At 51.8% G+C, this 20,199-nt stretch overlaps 1 protein-coding gene across 1 annotated transcript in view; it reads left to right on the top strand.

The window, feature by feature from the left end:
* LOC120065392 (plexin-A1-like) overlaps nt 1-20,199 on the top strand; it is a 384,951-nt gene that overhangs the window by 273,210 nt on the left and 91,542 nt on the right. Inside the window, exon 12 of the mRNA XM_039016370.1 lies at nt 18,010-18,161. Within this exon, the coding sequence (XP_038872298.1) occupies nt 18,010-18,161 (152 nt within the window). The remainder of the gene's footprint in view (nt 1-18,009; nt 18,162-20,199) is intronic.

The following is a 20,199-nucleotide window of genomic DNA, read 5'->3' as shown; positions in this document are numbered from 1 at the left end:
GGGCCCTCACCTCCTCCCTGTAGGCCGTCTCGTCGTTGTTGGTAATCAAGCCTACCACTGTAGTGTCATCCGCAAACTTGATGATTGAGTTGGAGGCGTGCATGGCCACGCAGTCGTGGGTGAACAGGGAGTACAGGAGAGGGCTCAGAACGCATCCCCAGTGTTGAGGATCAGCGGGGTGGAGATGTTGTTACCTACCCTCACCACCTGGGGGCGGCCCGTCAGGAAGTCCAGGACCCAGTTGCACAGGGCGGGGTCGAGACCCAGGGTCTCGAGCTTGATGACGAGTTTGGAGGGTACTATGGTGTTAAATGCTGAGCTGTAGTCGATGAACAGCATTCTCACATAGGTATTCCTCTTGTCCAGATGGGTTAGGGCAGTGTGCAGTGTGGTTGCGATTGCGTCGTCTGTGGACCTATTGGGTCGGTAAGCAAATTGGAGTGGGTCTAGGGTGTCCGGTAGGGTGGAGGTGATATGGTCCTTGACTAGTCTCTCAAAGCACTTCATGATGACGGAAGTGAGTGCTACGGGGCGGTAGTCGTTTAGCTCAGTTACCTTAGCTTTCTTGGGAACAGGAACAATGGTTGCCCTCTTGAAGCATGTGGGAACAGCAGACTGGGATAAGGATTGATTGAATATGTCCGTAAACACACCAGCCAGCTGGTCTGCGCATGCTCTGAGGACGCGGCTGGGAATGCCGTCTGGGCCTGCAGCCTTGCGAGGGTTAACACGTTTAAATCTTTTACTCACCTCGGCTGCAGTGAAGGAGAGCCCGCAGGTTTTGGTAGCGGGCCGTGTCAGTGGCACTGTATTGTCCTCAAAGCGAGCAAAAAAGTTATTAAGCCTGTCTGGGAGCAAGACATCCTGGTCCGCGACGGGGCTGGTTTTCTTTTTGTAATCCGTGATTGACTGTAGACCCTGCCACATACCTCTTGTGTCTGAGCTGTTGAATTGCGACTCAATTTTGTCTCTGTACTGGGACTTAGCTAGTTTGATTGCCTTGCGGAGAGAATAGCTACACTGTTTGTATTCGGTCATGTTTCCGGTCACCTTGCTCTGGTTAAAAGCAGTGGTTCGCGCTTTCAGTTTCACGCGAATGCTGCCGTCAATCCACGGTTTCTGGTTTGGGAATGTTTTAATCGTTGCTGTGGGTACGACATCGTCAATGCACTTTCTAATGAACTCGCTCACCGAATCAGCATATTCATCAATGTTGTTGTTGGACGCAATGCGGAACATATCCCAATCCACGTGATCGAAGCAGTCTTGAAGCGTGGAATCAGATTGGTCGGACCAGCGTTGAACAGACCTGAGCGAGGGAGCTTGTTGTTTTAGTTTCTGTTTGTAGGCTGGAAGCAACAAAATGGAGTCGTGGTCAGCTTTTCCGAAAGGAGGGCAGGGGAGGGCCTTATATGCGGCGCGGAAGTTAGTGTAACAATGATCCAAGGTTTTACCAGCCCTGGTAGCACAATCGATATGCTGATAGAATTTAGGGAGTTTTGTTTTCAGATTGGCCTTGTTAAAATCCCCAGCTACGATGAATGCAGCCTCAGGGTGTGTGGTTTCCAGTTTACAAAGAGTCAGATAAAGTTCGTTCAGGGCCATCGTTGTGTCTGCTTGGGGGGGAATATATACGGCTGTGATTATAATCGAAGAGAATTCCCTTGGTAGATAATGCGGTCGACATTTGATTGTGAGGAGTTCTAGATCAGGTGAACAGAATGACTTGAGTTCCTGTATGTTGTTATGATCACACCACGTCTCGTTAATCATAAGGCATACACCCCCGCCCCTCTTCTTACCAGAAAGATGTATGTTTCTGTCGGCGCGATGCGTGAAGAAACCAGCTGGCTGCACCGACTCCGTTAGCGTCTCTTGAGTTAGCCATGTTTCCGTGAAGCAGAGAACGTTACAATCTCTGATGTCCCTCTGGAATGTTACCCGTGCTCGGATTTCATCAACCTTATTGTCAAGAGACTGGACATTGGCGAGTAGTATGCTAGGGAGTGGAGCGCGATGTGCCCGTCTCCGAAGCCTGACCAGGAGACCGCTACGTTTGCCCCTTTTACGGCGTCGCATAGGGTCGCCGGCTGGGATCAGATCCATTGTATTGGGTGGAAGGCAAAACACTGGATCCGTTTCGGGAAAGTCATATTCCTGGTTGGAACGATGGTGAGTTGACGTTGCTCTTATATTCAGTAGTTCCTCCCGACTGTATGTAATGAAACCTAAGATTACCTGGGGTACCAATGTAAGGAATAACACATAAAAAAACAAAATACTGCATATTTTCCAAGGAACGCGAAGCGAGGCGGCCATCTTGGTCGGCGCCGGAAGTTGACTTTTTATTTGATAATACACGTGACACATATCCAGGTTATTTGATAATGCACGTGACACATATCCAGGTTATTTGATAATGCACGTGACACATATCCAGGTTATTTGATAATGCACGTGACACATATCCATTTTATTTGATAATGCACGTGACACATTTCCAGGTTATTTGATAATGCACGTAACACATATCCAGGTTATTTGATAATGCACGTGACACATATCCAGGTTATTTGATAATGCACGTGACACATATCCAGGTTATTTGATAATGCACGTGACACATATCCAGGTTATTTGATAATGCACGTGACGCATATCCAGGTTATTTGATAATGCACGTGACACATATCCAGGTTATTTGATAATGCACGTGACACATATCCAGGTTATTTGATAATGCACGTGACACATATCCAGGTTATTTGATAATGCACGTGACACATATCCAGGTTATTTGATAATACACGTGACACATATCCAGGTTATTTGATAATGCACGTGACGCATATCCAGGTTATTTGATAATACACGTTTTTATACCACTATACTATTTTAAAACACTGTGCCACTAAAAACAGGTCCCCTGAAACTGTTAGTGTGTTATTGCTAGCCTCTAGCATGCATCCCTTGAACATTAACAAAGATACATGCATGTGTTCTGTTCTACAGAGTACATGTAGATGGACTTCACTACACAGTAGATTGATGTAGAGAGAGGGAGACGGAGCGAGAGGGCGGGAGACGGAGCGCGGGAGACGGAGCGAGAGGGCGGGAGACGGAGGGCGGGAGACGGAGGGCGGGAGACGGAGCGAGAGGGCGGGAGACGGAGGGCGGGAGACGGAGCGCGGGAGGGCGGGAGACGGAGCGCGGGAGGGCGGGAGACGGAGGGCGGGAGACGGAGCGAGAGGGCGGGAGACGGAGCGAGAGGGCGGGAGACGGAGCGCGAGGGCGGGAGACGGAGCGAGAGGGCGGGAGACGGAGCGAGAGGGCGGGAGACGGAGCGAGAGGGAGGGAGACGGAGCGCGAGGGCGGGAGACGGAGCGCGAGGGCGGGAGAGAGAGGGAGGGAGACGGAGCGAGAGAGGGAGGGAGACGGAGCGAGAGAGAGGGAGACGGAGCGAGAGGGCGGGAGACGGAGCGAGAGAGAGGGAGACGGAGCGAGAGGGCGGGAGACGGAGCGAGAGGGCGGGAGACGGAGCGAGAGGGCGGGAGACGGAGCGAGAGGGCGGGAGACGGAGCGAGAGGGCGGGAGACGGAGCGAGAGGGCGGGAGACGGAGCGAGAGGGCGGGAGACGGAGCGAGAGGGCGGGAGACGGGAGACGGAGCGAGAGGGCGAGGGCGGGAGACGGAGCGAGAGCGCGGGAGACGGAGCGGGAGACGGAGCGAGAGGGCGGGAGACGGAGCGCGGGAGGGCGGGAGACGGAGCGAGAGGGCGGGAGACGGAACGAGAGGGAGGGAGACGGAGCGAGAGGGAGGGAGACGGAGCGAGAGGGAGGGAGACGGAGCGAGAGGGAGGGAGACGGAGCGAGAGGGAGGGAGACGGAGGGCGGGAGACGGAGCGCGAGGGCGGGAGACGGAGCGCGAGGGCGGGAGACGGAGCGCGAGGGCGGGAGACGGAGCGAGAGGGCGGGAGACGGGAGACGGAGCGAGAGGGCGAGGGCGGGAGACGGAGCGAGAGCGCGGGAGACGGAGCGGGAGACGGAGCGAGAGGGCGGGAGACGGAGCGCGGGAGGGCGGGAGACGGAGCGAGAGGGCGGGAGACGGAACGAGAGGGCGGGAGACGGAACGAGAGGGCGGGAGACGGAACGAGAGGGAGGGAGACGGAGCGAGAGGGAGGGAGACGGAGCGAGAGGGAGGGAGACGGAGCGAGAGGGCGGGAGACGGAGCGAGAGGGCGGGAGACGGAGCGAGAGGGCGGGAGACGGAGCGCGGGAGGGCGGGAGACGGAGCGAGAGGGAGGGAGACGGAGCGAGAGGGCGGGAGACGGAGCGAGAGGGAGGGAGACGGAGCGAGAGGGCCGGAGACGGAGCGAGAGGGCGGGAGACGGAGCGAGAGGGGGGAGACGGAGCGAGAGGGCGGGAGACGGAGCGAGAGGGAGGGAGACGGAGCGAGAGGGCGGGAGACGGAGGGCGGGTGACTTGAGCGCGGGAGACGGAGCGAGAGGGCGGGAGACGGAGCGAGAGGGAGGGAGACGGAGCGAGAGGGCGGGAGACGGAGCGAGAGGGCGGGAGACGGAGCGCGAGGGCGGGAGACGGAGCGAGAGGGCGGGAGACGGAGCGCGAGGGCGGGAGACGGAGCGCGAGGGCGGGAGACGGAGCGCGAGGGCGGGAGACGGAGCGCGAGGGCGGGAGACGGAGCGCGAGGGCGGGAGACGGAGCGAGAGGGCGGGAGAGAGAGGGAGGGAGATGGAGAGAGAGGGAGGGAGATGGAGCGAGAGGGCGGGAGACGGAGCGAGAGGGCGGGAGACGGAGCGAGAGGGAGGGAGACGGAGCGAGAGGGCGGGAGACGGAGGGCGGGTGACTTGAGCGCGGGAGACGGAGCGCGAGGGCGGGAGACGGAGCGAGAGGGCGGGAGACGGAGCGAGAGGGAGGGAGACGGAGCGAGAGGGAGGGAGACGGAGCGAGAGGGCGGGAGACGGAGCGAGAGGGCGGGAGACGGAGCGAGAGGGCGCGAGAGGGCGGGGGCGGGAGACGGAGCGAGAGGGCGGGGGCGGGAGACGGAGCGAGAGGGCGAGGGCGGGAGACGGAGCGAGAGCGCGGGAGGCGGAGCGCGAGGGCGGGAGACGGAGGGCGGGAGGCGGAGCGCGGGAGACGGAGCGCCGGTGACGGAGCGCCGGAGACGGAGCGCCGGAGACGGAGCGCGGGAGGCGGAGCGCGGGAGACGGAGCGTGGGAGGGCGGGAGACGGAGCGAGAGGGAGGGAGACGGAGCGAGAGGGCGGGAGAAGGAGAGAGAGGGAGGGAGACGGAGCGAGAGCGCGGGAGGCGGAGCGCGAGGGCGGGAGACGGAGGGCGGGAGGCGGAGCGCGGGAGACGGAGCGCCGGAGACGGAGCGCCGGAGACGGAGCGCGGGAGACGGAGCGCGGGAGGCGGAGCGCGGGAGACGGAGCGTGGGAGGGCGGGAGACGGAGCGAGAGGGAGGGAGACAGAGCGAGAGGGCGGGAGACGGAGAGAGAGGGAGGGAGACGGAGCGAGAGGGCGGGAGACGGAGCGAGGGCGGGAGACGGAGCGGGAGACGGAGCGCGAGGGCGGGAGACGGAGCGCGGGAGGCGGAGCGCGGGAGACGGATCGCCGGAGACGGAGCGCGGGAGGCGGAGCGCGGGAGACGGAGAGAGAGGGAGGGAGACGGAGAGAGAGGGAGGGAGACGGAGCGCCGGAGGCGGAGCGCGGGAAACAGAGCGCGGGAGGGCGGGAGACGGAGTGTGGTTGAAGAGGGCGGGAGACGAAGCAGGAGGGTGGGAGGGAGAGAGTGACGGTGGACGGGAGATGGACAGAGAGCCCTGAATTCTGATTGACTGAAAGCCATGGTATATCAGACCGTATATCACGGATATGACAAAACATTTTGTTTTACTGCTCTAATTATGTTGGTAACCGGTTTATAATAGCAATAAGGCTCCTCAGGGGTTTGTGATATATGGCCAGTATACCACGGCTAAGGGCTGTGTCCTAGCACTCCGAGTTGCATCGTGCGTATTCCTGGTCGTGATTTGATTTGCGTAAGAACAGCCCTTAGCCGTGGTATATTGGTCATATACCACACCGCCTCTGACCTTATTGCTTAAATAAGTCACTCTGGGCCTTGCACCAATGAGAGAAGTTACACTTTGTCTCCTCCGATGCTTTGAACTTTGGCACAAATGGTGTGAGAGCAACTCTGAGACACTGGTGCAGGTGTTCATTGGTGAGCTTGGTAAGGTATGTATTTTTAATACAGTTAATTGTGGAGATGGCTAATTCACAGCTAATTTTACAGTGCCTTTGGAAAATATTCAGACCCCTTGACCTTTTCCACATTTTGTTACATTACAGCCTTATTCTAAAATTGATTAAATTGTTTGTTTTTCCCTCATCAATCTACACACAATACCCTATAATGACAAAGCAAAAACAGGTTTTTAGACATTTTTGCTAATAAAAATGTTTAAGTAATGGAAATCTTACATAAGTATTCAGACCCTTTACTCAGTACTTTGTTGAAGCACCTTTGGCACCGATTACAGCATCGAGTCTTCTTGGGTATGACGCTACAAGCTTGGCACACCTGTATTTGTGGAGTTTCTCTCAAGCTCTGTTAGATTGGATGGGAGCGATGCTGCACAGCTATTTGCTGTGCGAGGTGTTCGATTGGGTTCCGGGCTCTGGCTGGGCGACTCGAGGACAGTCAGAGACTTGTCCCGAAGCCACTCCTGGATTGTCTTGGCTGTGTGTTTAGGGTCGTTGTCCTGTTGAAAGGTAAACCTTTGCCCCAGTCTGAGGTCCTGAGCTCTCTGGAACAGGTTTTCATCAAGGATCTCTCTGTACTTTGCTCCGTCCATCTTTCCCTCAATCCTAGTCTCCCAGTCCCTGCTGCTGAAAAACATCTCCACAGCATGATGCTGCCACCACCAGGGATGGTGCCAGGTTTCCCCAGACGTGACGCTTGGCATTCAGGCCAAATAATTTCATCAGTTTCATCAGACCAGAAAATCTTTAAGTGCCTTTTGGCAAACTTCAAGCAGGCTGTCATGTGCCTTTTACTGAGGAGTGGCTTCCGTCTGGCCACTCTACCATAAAGGTCTGATTGGTGGAGTGCTGCAGAGATGGTTGTCCTTCTGGAAGGTTCTCCCATCTCCACAGATGAACTCTAGTCTCTGTCAGAGTGACCATCGGTGTTCTTGGTCACCTCCCTGACCAAGGCCCTTCTCCCCCGATCGCTCAGTATGGCTGGGCACCCAGCTCTAGGAAGAGTCTTTGATGTTCCCAACTTCCATTTAATAATGATGGAGGCCACTCTGTTCTTGGGGATCTTCATTGCTGCAGAATTGTTTTGGTACCCTTCCCCAGACCTGTGCCTCGACACAATCCTGTCTCGGAGCTCTACGGTCAATTTTCTTCGACCTCATGGCTTGTTTTTTTTTCTCTGACATGCATTGTCAACTGTGGGACCTTATGAATACAGGTGTGTATTCATGTCAAATCATGTCCAATTAATTGAATATACCACAGGTGGACTCCAAGTTGTAGAAACATCCTAAGGATAATCAATGGAAACAGGATCCACCTGAGCTATATTTCGAGTCTCGTAGCAAAGGGTCTGTTTTTTATTTAATATATTTGCAAACATTTCAAAAAACTTATGTTCGCTGTGTCATTATGGTGTATTGTGTGGAGAGTGCTGAGTAAAATGTTTTATATAATACATTTTAGAATAAGGCTGTAATGTAACAAAATGTGGAAAAAGGCAAGGGGTCTGAATACTGTATGTGGAGCCAAACATGGTCAGGATGTATAGCGCCGGTGTCTTGAGAACAGGGACATCAGCTGCAGGTACCATCTTTCCCCAGAAAGTAACAGGGTCACAATCACCAGTCTGCTCCTTCAAAGACACATTTTCTTGCTGCTCAATCAACTCCATTTGTGTTGCAACATCTACCCATCTGAAGATCTGTTTTGCTTCTTCTGACAACTTTGTCACATTTGTGACCAAGAAGGGGTTCTGGATGAGCAGCAGCAGTTCTCTTCCAACAGTGAAGTCATCAAAGCGAGCCTTGAAGTTATCCATCAGCTTCTGGATGAAATCAACATGGTTTGGGAACATCTTTGTCTCCCTGCGTTTGCACAAGAAGATTGGGGAAGTGGACAAGTTCTCCCTGGAGATCATTCTTGAAAAGCTGAAATTTATTCTGGAAAGCCCGGACTGCTATTATCATATCACACACTGTGTTGTCCCGTCCCTGCAGCTTAACATTCAGTTGATTAAGGTGTGATGCCATGTCTGTGAAAAAATGCAACTGTTTCCATTTTCTCCTCATCTTCCAAAAACTCAGAAAACTGAGTTGCCTTGTCACTCTTTTGCTCTGATAAGAAACCTTTGATTTCCTCCTGAATGGCCCAAAAGCGTTCCAAAGCCACCTGATATTGTTGTGCAGTAGTAAGTTCTCAAAACTGGCATTGGCCTCTGTCATAATGCCTCGTAGCAGGCGGTATTGTAGTGATGTTGCTCTCAAAAGGTTGATCAGTTTCATCATCATTGTCATGACCTCATAATACTTTTTTGCCAGACTGGCACACAGGACAGATTGATGGATGATGCAGTGATATGATGTTAGGGTGGTCCTCTTTCAAACGTGCAACCAGTCCCCTCCCTCTTCCTATCATGGCTGGAGCTCCATCTGTGGTGATGGAGACCCCTGACTTCAGATCTCTCCCCCTTTTTGCCAGCATCCCTTTGATGGCTTCATGAATATCCTCTCCCCATGTGTGTGCTTCTAGATTTGTTAAGACCAATAGCTCCTCACATATAGATTTTCCTACTGTATTATTGATTGTATGTTTGTTTATTCCATGTGTAACTCTGTGTTGTTGTATGTGTCGAACTGCTTTGCTTTATCTTGGCCAGGTCGCAGTTGCAAATGAGAACTTGTTCTCAACTAGCCTACCTGGTTAAATAAAGGTGAAATAAATAAAAACATAATTCCTTCTTTTTGTTACAGACACCAGAAGCTGTGCATTATCAGTGTTATCTGTTGTTTCATGAAGTTACATTTATTTTATTTTACCTTTTTTTAACTAGGCAAGTCAGTTAAGAACATTCTTATTTTCAATGATGGCCTAGGAACAGTGGGTTAACTGCCTTGTTCAGGGGCAGAACGACTGATTTTACCTTGTCAGCTCGGCGATTCGATCTTGCAACCTTTCGGTTACTAGTCCAACGCTCTAACCACTAGGCGACCTATTATCTTCAGCTAATTTTCGAGTTGTCCTCATTGCTGTAGAATCTGACAGTGGGATCTGGTTGATCATTTCCCTGAGCTCATCTTTTTGTTTACTTTCAAGCAAGGTGTCAGCAATTTCACGCATGCGTCCTTTAGCCATCGCAGCGTCTGAAAATGTTTTTTTTTTGTGTTTTCCCAAAACCCAAGCTTTCCTCAGTGAACACTCCATTGCACGTTGTTGGGTTGTCAGGGAATTGACAAGGACTTTTTGAGCTTCAAGTTCCTTGACGTCCACATCACCAACAAACTAACATGGTCCAAGCACACCAAGATAGTCGTGAAGAGGGCACGACAAAACCTATTCCCCCTCAAAAGACTGAAAAGATTTGGCATGGGTCCTCAGATCCTCAAAAGGTTTTACAGCTGCACCATCGAGAGCATCTTGACTGGTTGCATCACTGCATGGTATGGCAACTGCTTGGCCTCTGACCACAAGGCACTACAGAGGGTAGTGCGTACCCCCCAGTACATCACTGGGGCCAAGCTTCCTGCCATCCAGGACCTCTATTCCAGGCGGTGTCAGAGGAAGGCCCTAAAAATTTGCAGACTCCAGCCACCCTAGTCATAGACTGTTCTCTCTGCTACCGCACGGCAAGCGGTACCGGAGTGCCAAGTCTAGGTCCAAGAGGCTCCTAAATAGCTTCTACCCCCAAGCCATAAGATTCCTGAACAGCTAATAAAATGGCTACCCAGACTATTTGCATTACCCCCCCCCCCCCCCCCCGGAACGCTGCTGCTACTCTGTTATTATCTATGCATAATCACTTTAGTTACTCTTCCTACATGTACATATGACCTCAATTACCTCGACACCGGTGCCCCCGCACATTGACATTGATTCTGTACCGGTACCCCCTGTATAGCCCCGCTATTGTTATTTACTGCTGCTCTTTAATTATTTGTTATTCGTATCTCTTACTTTTTTTGGGGGGGGGGGGGGGGGGGGGGGGTTCTTAAAACTGCGTTGTTGGTTAAGAGCTTGTAAGTAAGCATTTCACTGTTGTATTCAGCGCATGTGACAAATAAAATTGGATTTGACTTGGTGGACCTCTCATATTGGGATTTGAGTTGGTTTATCTTGTTTTTTCTCACCTCTGTGTTCAGGGGATACGTCTGATCAAATGTACTATGCCTGGTGTCATCATGGCGCTTAACATTGGCACTTTTCACAAGAGCTACTGACTCGCTGTATATCAGGCACATTGGTTTTGTGCTAGTTGTGGGGAGAATGAATCAATACTGTTTGTCTATACTGTCCACTGTCTTTGAATATACGGTTTTCAGAGTCAACGTTTCTTTTTTTTTAAGAAGCCATATTAACAAAGATACTGGCAACTTAGCACCTGTCTGTGATAACAGTTGAACCGCTGTCAAATCTTTCTGCCTGCTTGTCCCAAGGTTCCACAGAGGATATTTGGATTGACGCGATTGGGTGAGATGCGGCCTCTTGTGAGGTGGAGGATTAGATTGGATTGGATTGGATTGGATTAGACCGGGCACTAGTAGAGGTGGGCGTTGTCTTGAGAGAGCGTGATAAAGAGGTTGCTGAGTTAGAGACCGCTGTGCCAGGTAGATTATTTTTTAAGCTGTCTAAAAATAATTTGACTTTTCTATAACAAAATGTGATGTTGTCCAGTCCAGATTGACCCTTCTCTGGGTTCGGAATCGGCCCGCCAGTTGAGTTTGGCTGCTTTATTCTAATAATGTTAGTAAGACCTGCTGTGCTCCAATACGGGAAGGTGTGTGTGTGTGTGTGTGTGTGTGTGTGTGTGTGTGTGTGTGTGTGTGTGTGTGTGTGTGTGTGTGTGTGTGTGTGTGTGTGTGTGTGTGTGTGTGTGTGTGTGTGTGTGTGTGTGTGTGTGTGTGCACATGCATGTGTAAAGGTCTGTCTGTCTCCATGCATGTCTATGTGGATTGAGAGAGCGAAGGACACAAATGCTTGTGAGGGTGCTCACCTCATGTGTGTGTACACACACATACACACACACACACACACACACACACCGACTTTGCCCACCGGGGGTCAAAATGTCACCTCAGCGACCAGCAGCTGTAGAGGGGGTGAGCGAATAACAGTGAATAACCAGGGTGGGTGGGTCAGACAAATGGATGTTACCCTCAGCATTAATCTAATTAACGCAGGTCTTAATCATGCTAGATGAATGATATAGACATGGCCATTGTTTGTACAGGTCCAGATAAATGGTCCACTGATTAGTACAAGGCAATTGTGGGCAGCCGGGAGCACCTCTAAAGCACCCTCAGGATCATTCACGAAAGAAAATGGGTCATAACCTGAACTCTTTCTAATAGTATTTAGCAGATGAATAGTGAGACTTGAAAGACTGGGCAGCTGGTGTTTTGATAAATCAAATCAAATGTATTTATATAGCCCTTCTTACATCAGCTGATATATCATATTGCTGTACAGAAACCCAGCCTGAAACCCCAAACAGCAAGCAATGCAGGTGTAGAAGCACGGTGGCTAGGAAGAAAATCCCTAGAAAGGCCAAAACCTAGGAAAAAACCTAGAGAGGAACCAGGCTCTGAGGGGTGGCCAGTCCTCTTCTGGCTGTGCCGGGTGGAGATTATAACAGAACATGGCCAAGATGTTCAAATGTTCATAAATGACCAGCTTGGTCAAATAATAATAATCACAGTAGTTGTCGAGGGTGCAACAAGTCAGCACCTCAGGAGTAAATGTCAGTTGGCTTTTCATAGCCAATCATTAAGAGTATCACTACCGCTCCTGCTGTTTCTAGAGAGTTGAAAACAGCAGGTCTGGGACAGGTAGCACGTCTGGTGAACAGGTCAGGGTTCCATAGCCGGAGGCAGAACAGTTGAAACTGGAGCAGCAGCACGGCCAGGTAGACTGGGGAAAGCAAGGAGTCATCATGCCAGGTAGTCCTGAGGCATGGTCCTAGGGCTCAGGTCCTCCGAGAGAGAGAGAGAAAGAAAGAGTGAATTAGAGATAGCATACTTAAATTCACACAGGACACCGGATAAGACAGGAGAAATACTCCAGATATAATAGACTGACCCTAGCCTCCCGACACATAAACTACTGCAGCATAAATACTGGAGGCTGAGACAGGAGGGGTCAGGAGACACTGTGGCCCTATCCGATGATACCCCGGACAGGGCCAAACAGGCAGGATATAACCCCACCCACCTTGCCAAAGCATAGCCCCCACACCACTAGAGGGATATCTCCAACCACCAACTTACCATCGTGAGACAAGGCCGAGTATAGCCCACAAAGATCTCCGCCACGGCACAACCCAAGGGGGGGGCGCCAACCCAGACAGAAAGACCACGTCTGTAACGGTCGTCATAGTCGTTCTCCTCCTCAGACGAGGAGGAGCATGTATCGGACCAACACGCAGAGTGGGTAGTGCTCATGATCATTTATTAAAACGAAACTGAACACTAACACGAAACAAAGTAACAAAAATGAGTACAACCGACAACAGTCCCGTGTGGCACGAATACGAACACGAAAGACAAACACCCACAAACACACACGTGAACCCCGGCTCCCTAAGTATGATTCTCAATCAGGGACAACGATTGACAGCTGCCTCTGATTGAGAATCATACCAGGCCGAACGCACAAAACCCCAACATAGAAAACAACACATAGACAACCCACCCAACTCACGCCCTGACCATACTAAATAAATACAAAACAAGAGAAAACAGGTCAGGAACGTGACATAACCCCCCCTCAAGGTGCGAACTCCGGGCGCACCCCCTAAAACTCTAGGGGAGGGTCTGGGTGGGCGTCTGTCCGCGGTGGTCGGCTCTGGCGCGGGACGTGGACCCCACCTTAACAATGTCTTTGTCCGCCTCCTGTCTCGCCCCCGTGGCCTCCTCCTAACAACCACCCTCCATGTCAATCCCACTATACCAAAGGGCAGCACCGGACTGAGGGGCAGCACCGGACTGAGGGGCAGCACCGGACTGAGGGGCAGCACCGGACTGAGGGGCAGCACCGGACTGAGGGGCAGCACCGGACTGAGGGGCAGCACCGGACTGAGGGGCAGATCCTGGCTGGCGGGCGGCTCTGGTGGATCCTGGCTGGCGGGCGGCTCTGGTGGATCCTGGCTGGCTGGCTCTGGCGGATCCTGGCTGGCTGGCTCTGGCGGATCCTGGCTGGCTGGCTCTGGCGGATCCTGGCTGGCTGGCTCCGGCGGATCCTGGCTGGCTGGCTCCGGCGGATCCTGGCTGGACGGCTCCGGCTGGTCCTGGCTGGCTCTGGCGGATCCTGGCTGGCTGACGGCACTGGCTGCTCCTGGCTGGCTGACGGCACTGGCTGCTCCTGGCTGGCGGATGGCACTGACTGCTCCTGGCTGGCGGACGGCACTGGCTGCTCCTGGCTGGCGGACGGCACTGGCTGCTCCTGGCTGGCGGACGGCACTGGCTGCTCCTGGCTGGCGGACGGCACTGGCTGCTCCTGTCTGGCGGACGGCACTGGCTGCTCCTGTCTGGCGGACGGCACTGGCTGCTCCTGTCTGGCGGACGGCACTGGCTGCTCCTGTCTGGCGGACGGCACTGGCTGCTCCTGTCTGGCGGACGGCACTGGCTGCTCCTGTCTGGCGGACGGCACTGGCTGCTCCTGTCTGGCGGACGGCACTGGCTGCTCCTGTCTGGCGGACGGCTCTGGCTGCTCAACACGGACGGGCAGCTCTGACGGCTCGGGACAGACGGGCAGCTCTGACGGCTCGGGACAGACGGGCAGCTCTGACGGCTCGGGACAGACGGACAGCTCTGACGGCTCGGGACAGACGGACAGCTCTGACAGCGCTGGGCAGGCAGACAGTTCAGACAGCGCTGGGCAGGCAGACAGTTCAGACAGCGGCTGCGCTGGAGAGGAGGAAGGCTCTGACAGCGCTGGACAGGTGGGAGCAGCTGGAGAGAGAACCCGGAGAGACAGCCTGGTGCGGGGGGCTGCCACCGGAGGACTGGTACGTGGAGGTGGCACCGGAAAAACCGGACCGTGAAGGAGGACACGTGCTCTTGAGCACCGAGCCTGCCCAACCTTACCTGGTTGAATGATCCCCGTAGCCCTGCCAGTGCGGCGAGGTGGAAAAACCCGCACTGGGCTATGCTGGCGAACCGGGGACACCATTTGTAAGGCTGGTGCCATGTACGCCGGCCCGAGGAGACGCACTGGAGGCCAGATGCGTTGGGCCGGCTTCATGACACCCGGCTCGATGCCCAACCTAGCCCGGCCAGTGCGGCAAGGTGGAATAGCCCGCACTGGACTAAGCACGCGTACTGGGGACACCGTGCGCTTTACCGCATAACACGGTGTCTGACCAGTACGACGCCCTCTCACTCCACGGTAAGCACGGGGAGTTGGCTCAGGTATCCTACCCGGCTTTGCCACACTCCGCGTGTCCCCCCCCCCCCCCCCCCCCCCAAGAAATTTTTGGGTCTGACTCTCGGGCTCCCAACCGCGACGCCGCACTGCCTCCTCATACCAGCGCCTCTCTGCCTTCGCTGCCTCCAACTCCGCCTTGGGACGGCGATATTCCCCTGGCTGAGCCCAGGGTCCTTTGCCGTCCAGGATCTCTTCCCAAGTCCACGAGTCCTGTGTCCTCGGTCTCTGCTGCTGTCTGTTCCCACTCTGCTTGATCCTTTTTTGGTGGGTGTTTCTGTAACGGTCGTCATAGTCATTCTCCTCCTCAGACGAGGAGGAGCATGGATCGGACCAACACGCAGAGTGGGTAGTGCTCATGATCATTTATTAAAACGAAACTGAACACTAACACGAAACAAAGTAACAAAAATGAGTACAACCGACAACAGTCCCGTGTGGCACGAATACGAACACGAAAGACAAACACCCCCAAACACACACGTGAACCCCGGCTGCCTAAGTATGATTCTCAATCAGGGACAACGATTGACAGCTGCCTCTGATTGAGAATCATACCAGGCCGAACGCACAAAACCCCAACATAGAAAACAACACATAGACAACCCACCCAACTCACGCCCTGACCATACTAAATAAATACAAAACAAGAGAAAACAGGTCAGGAACGTGACAACGTCAGCGACTCAACCCACTCAAGTGACGCACCCCTCCTAGGGACGGCATGGAAGAGCACCAGTAAGCCAGTGACTCAGCCCCTGTAATAGGGTTAGAGGCAGAGAATCCCAGTGGACAGAGGGGAACCGGCCAGGCAGAGACAGCAAGGGCGGTTCGTTGCTCCAGAGCCTTTCCGTTCACCTTCACACTCCTGGATCAGACTACACTCAATCATATGACCCACTGAAGAGATGAGTCTTCAGTAAAGACTTAAAGGTTGAGACCGAGTCTGCGTCTCTCACATGGGTAGGCAGACCATTCCATAAGAATGGAGCTCTATAGGAGAAAGCCCTGCCTCCAGCTGTTTGCTTAGAAATTCTAGGGACAATTAGTAGGCATGCAACCGTAGCGTACGTGTAGGTATATACGGCAGGACCAAATCGTAAAGATAGGTAGGAGCAAGCCCATGTAATGCTTTGTAGGTTAGCAGTAACACCTTGAATTCAGCCCTTGCCTTAACAGGAAGCCAGTGTAGGGAGGCTAGCACTGGAGTAATATGATAAAAAAAATGTGGTTCTAGTCAGGATTCTAGCAGCCGTAATTAGCACTATCTGAAGTTTATTTAGTGCTTTATCCGGGTAGCCGGAAAGTAGAGCATTGTAGTAGTCTAACCTAGAAGTAACAAAAGCATGGATTAATTTTTCTGCATCATTTTTGGACAGAAAGTTTCTGATTTTTGCAATGTTACGTAGATGAAAAAAAGCTGTCCTTGAAAGCGTCTTGATATGTTCGTCAAAAGAGAGATCAGGGTCCAGAGTAACGCCGAGGTCCTTCAGTTTTATTTGAGACGACTGTAGAACCATCAAGATTAATTGTCAGATTCAACAGAAAATCTCTTTGTTTCTTGGGACCTAGAACAAGCATCTCTGTTTTGTCCGAGTTTAAAAGTAGAACGTTTGCAGCCATCCACTTCCTTTTGTCTGAAACACAGGCTTCTAGCGAGGGCAATTTTGGGGCTTCACCGTGTTTCATTGAAATGTACAGCTGTGTGTCATCCGCATAGCAGTGAAAGTTAACATTATGTTTTCGAATGACATCCCCAAGAGGTAAAATATATAGTGAAAACAATAGTGGTCCTAAAACGGAGCCTTGAGGAACACCGAAATTTACAGTTGATTTGTCAGAGGACAAACCATTCACAGAGACAAATTGATATCTTTCTGACAGATAAGATCTAAACCAGGCCAGAACTTGTCTGTGTAGACCAATTTGGGTTTCCAATCTCTCCAAAAGAATGTGGTGATCGATGGTATCAAAAGCAGCACTAAGGTCTAGGAGCACGAGGACAGATGCAGAGCCTCGGGTCTGACGCCATTAAAAGGTCATTTACCACCTTCACAAGTGCAGTCTCAGTACTATGATGGGGTCTAAAACCAGACTGAAGCATTTCGTATACATTGTTTGTCTTCAGGAAGCAGTGAGTTGCCAGCTTTTTCAAAAACATTTGAGAGGAATGGAAGATTCGATATAGGCCGATATTTTTATTTATTTTCTGGGTCAAGGTTTGGCTTTTTCAAGAGAGGCTTTATTACTGCCACTTTTAGTGAGTTTGGTACACATCCGGTGGATAGAGAGCCCTTTATTGTGTTCACCATAGGAGGGCCAAGCACAGGAAGCAGCTCTTTCAGTAGTTTAGTTGGAATAGGGTCCAGTATGCAGCTTGAAGGTTTAGAGGCCATGATTATTTGCATCATTGTGTCAAGAGATATAGTACTAAAACACTTGAGTGTTAAAGGGGATGTTTGGGTGGATGGGTATATAAACAAAGCTGTGTTGAAAATCACAGCTAAAAATCAAGCTCATTTGTGGGAGCTTCGAATGGTGTGTGAACATGACCAACATAAACAAAGTTCACGACTTTGGAAATTAACCTTTTGAAGCCAATATCAAAATCTCTCTCTGTTAAATGTCAATGCAATGGTGCTTTTTTGGCATGGCATTCATACATACATATTGTCAAAACCAGACTGAATGATGCAGGAACCTAGGTTTGAGTCCTATAACTTATAATGATAATACTACTAGCTTATAACAGTAATAGACATAGACTGTTCTCTCTGCTTTCGCACGGGAAGCAGTACCGGTGCATCAAGTCTGATACCAACAGGCTCATGAACAGCTTCTAACAGAATGGCTATCTGAGTTGACCCTTGTATTTTATTTATATTTATAGTCTCTATGCACACTCACAGGACTCTACACACTCCCGCACACTGACATACCAACACACTCACAAGATGCGCACCCATTTATACTGACTCGACACACACGCACTCACATACAATCATCATATACGCTGTAGCCACTCTATTTATCATGCATCATGATGCCTGGTCATCTTACCCCAACACGTCTACCTCCATCACTCCAGTATCTCTGCACGTTGGAAACATGGTATTGGAACTGACTCTGACCCTGCTTGTTCTTCTTATTGTGATTTATTGTGTGCTTTTGTTCTGCCTTGTTCTTTTTAGTGTTATATTGATATTGGTTTCTGCATTGTTGGATTTGGAGTTTGCAATAAATGAATTTCACTGTACTTGTGCAGGTGAAATTAAAACTAGAATCTCAGGTCTGTCATCACTCCTCTCCAGTTGTCTCCAGAGACGGGTCCCAGACAGGGTGGAACCATGCTGACCATCACGGGGGAGAACCTGGGTCTGCAGTTCAAGGACATCCAGACGGGGGTCCGCATCGGCAAGGTGGCCTGCACACCCGTGGAGGCAGAGTACATCAGCGCTGAACAGTCAGTGACTATTAGACTCTTTGTACTCCTTCCTCTGTTTTGATGCCTTATTCCATCTCTTTATCTCTCTCTCGGTATGCATGTCTCCCCTCCCTCCAACTGTTAGCCCTATTTTCTATCTACCCATCTCACTTTCTTCTCTTTCATCTCTTTGTCCCAGGTCACAAATGCCCTAGTCTCTCCCTCTCCTGTTCCTCTTATCTCTTCTCCTCCTCTTAACCCATTGTCACATTCTCTTACTTCCTGGCATCCTAGGAGACTTGTCTGGCTCACTAAGAGATACAGATCATGCACAAACACCTTTTCAACCGTAATCAAATCACGCTGACGTCATAAACGCTCACTGACTCATGGTGAGAATGTATGATGCTTATATGAAGGACCTTAGTGTTGAGAAGCGTAAATGACTAAAGGAAAGCTGCATTTCCCCAAGCACCACAAGGTCCGCCAACAAACAAAAACACTTTGTGTCACTGTCATCGGTACTGACAAATATCCTACAATCATAAAAGTGGATGGATATTTCTGTTTTACTTTATATCTGTACTTAAACATATTTGGACCCTACTGTATATGAAGATAGTTGTTTCAAGGATACTTGTGTTTGTTTCAACCCTGCTGTCACTGTCACGTTCCTGACCTGTTTTCTGTTAGTTTTTGTATGTGTTAGTTGGTCAGGACGTGAGTTTGGGTGGGCAGTCTATGTTTTCTGTTTCTATGTTGGTTTAAAGGGTGACCTGATATGGCTCTCAATTAGAGGCAGGTGGTTTTCATTTCCTCTGATTGAGAGTCATATTAAGGTAGGTGTTTTCACACTGTTTGTGGTGGGTGGTTGTCTCCTGTGTCAGTGTCTGTATGTTACGCCACACAGGACTGTTTTCGGTTTTGTTTGTTCGTTCGTTTTATGTAGTCAGTTTTCCTGTTATTGCGTTCTTCGTGTTTCATGTAAGTTCGTCGTCCAGGTCTGTCTACATCGTTTATTTGTTTTGTTAATTATTCAAGTGTAGTTCGTTTTTTCGTCTTGTTTAAATAAATCATGTCATCACACAACGCTGCATTTTGGTTCAATCCCTGCTCCTCCTCTTCGGATGAAGAGCAGGAGGAAAGCCGTTACAGAACCACCCACCAATCCAGAACCAAGCAGCATAAGTTCGAGCAGTGGAACACGAAACAGGAATGGACATGGGAGGACGTATTAAACGGCAAGGGTTGCTACACATGGGAGGAGATCCTGGCTGGAAGGGATCGCCTCCCATGGGAACAGCTGGAGGCACTGAGGAGAGCAGAGGCAACCGGAAAAGGGAACCGGAGATATGAAGGTACGCGGCTAGCGAGGAAGCCCGAGAAGAAACCCCAAAAATTTCTTGGGGGGGGGCTAAGAGGTAGTGGGCCAAGGGCAGGTAGGAGACCTGCGCCCACTTCCCAGGCTAACCGTGGAGAGCGGGAGTACGGGCAGACACCGTGTTACGCAGTAGAGCGCACGGTGTCTCCTGTACGTGTGCATAGCCCGGTGCGGGTTATTCCACCTCCCCGCACTGGTAGGGCTAGATTGAGCGTTGAGCCGGATGTCATGAAGCCGGCCCTACATATCTGGCCACCAGTACGTCTCCTCGGGCCGGCTTACATGGCACCAGCCTTACGCATGGTGTCCCCGGTTCGCCTACATAGCCCGGTGCGGGTTATTCCACCTCCCCGCACTGGTCGGGCGACGGGGAGCATTCAACCAGGTAAGGTTGGGCAGGCTCAATGCTCAAGGGAGCCAGTACGCCTGCACGGTCCGGTATTTCCGGCGCCACCTTCCCGCCCCAGCCCAGTACCACCAGTACCTATACCACGCACCAGGCTTATAGTACGTTTTGAGAGTCCAGTGTGCCCTGTCCCTGCTCCCCGCACTAGCCTTGAAGTGCGTGTCTCCAGTCCGGTGCCTCCAGTTCCGGCACCACACACCAGGCCTACAGTGCGTCTCATCCGGCCAGAGCCATCCGTCTCACCAGCGCCATCTGAGCCATCCGTCTCCCCAGCGCCATCTGAGCCATCC

The sequence above is a fragment of the Salvelinus namaycush genome, chromosome 20 (genome assembly GCF_016432855.1).
Source record: "Salvelinus namaycush isolate Seneca chromosome 20, SaNama_1.0, whole genome shotgun sequence".
In the NCBI taxonomy this organism is placed as follows: Eukaryota; Metazoa; Chordata; class Actinopteri; order Salmoniformes; family Salmonidae; genus Salvelinus; species Salvelinus namaycush.
The sequence above is the reverse complement of the archived record's forward strand: the minus strand, read 5'-3'. Positions and strand labels throughout refer to the sequence as shown.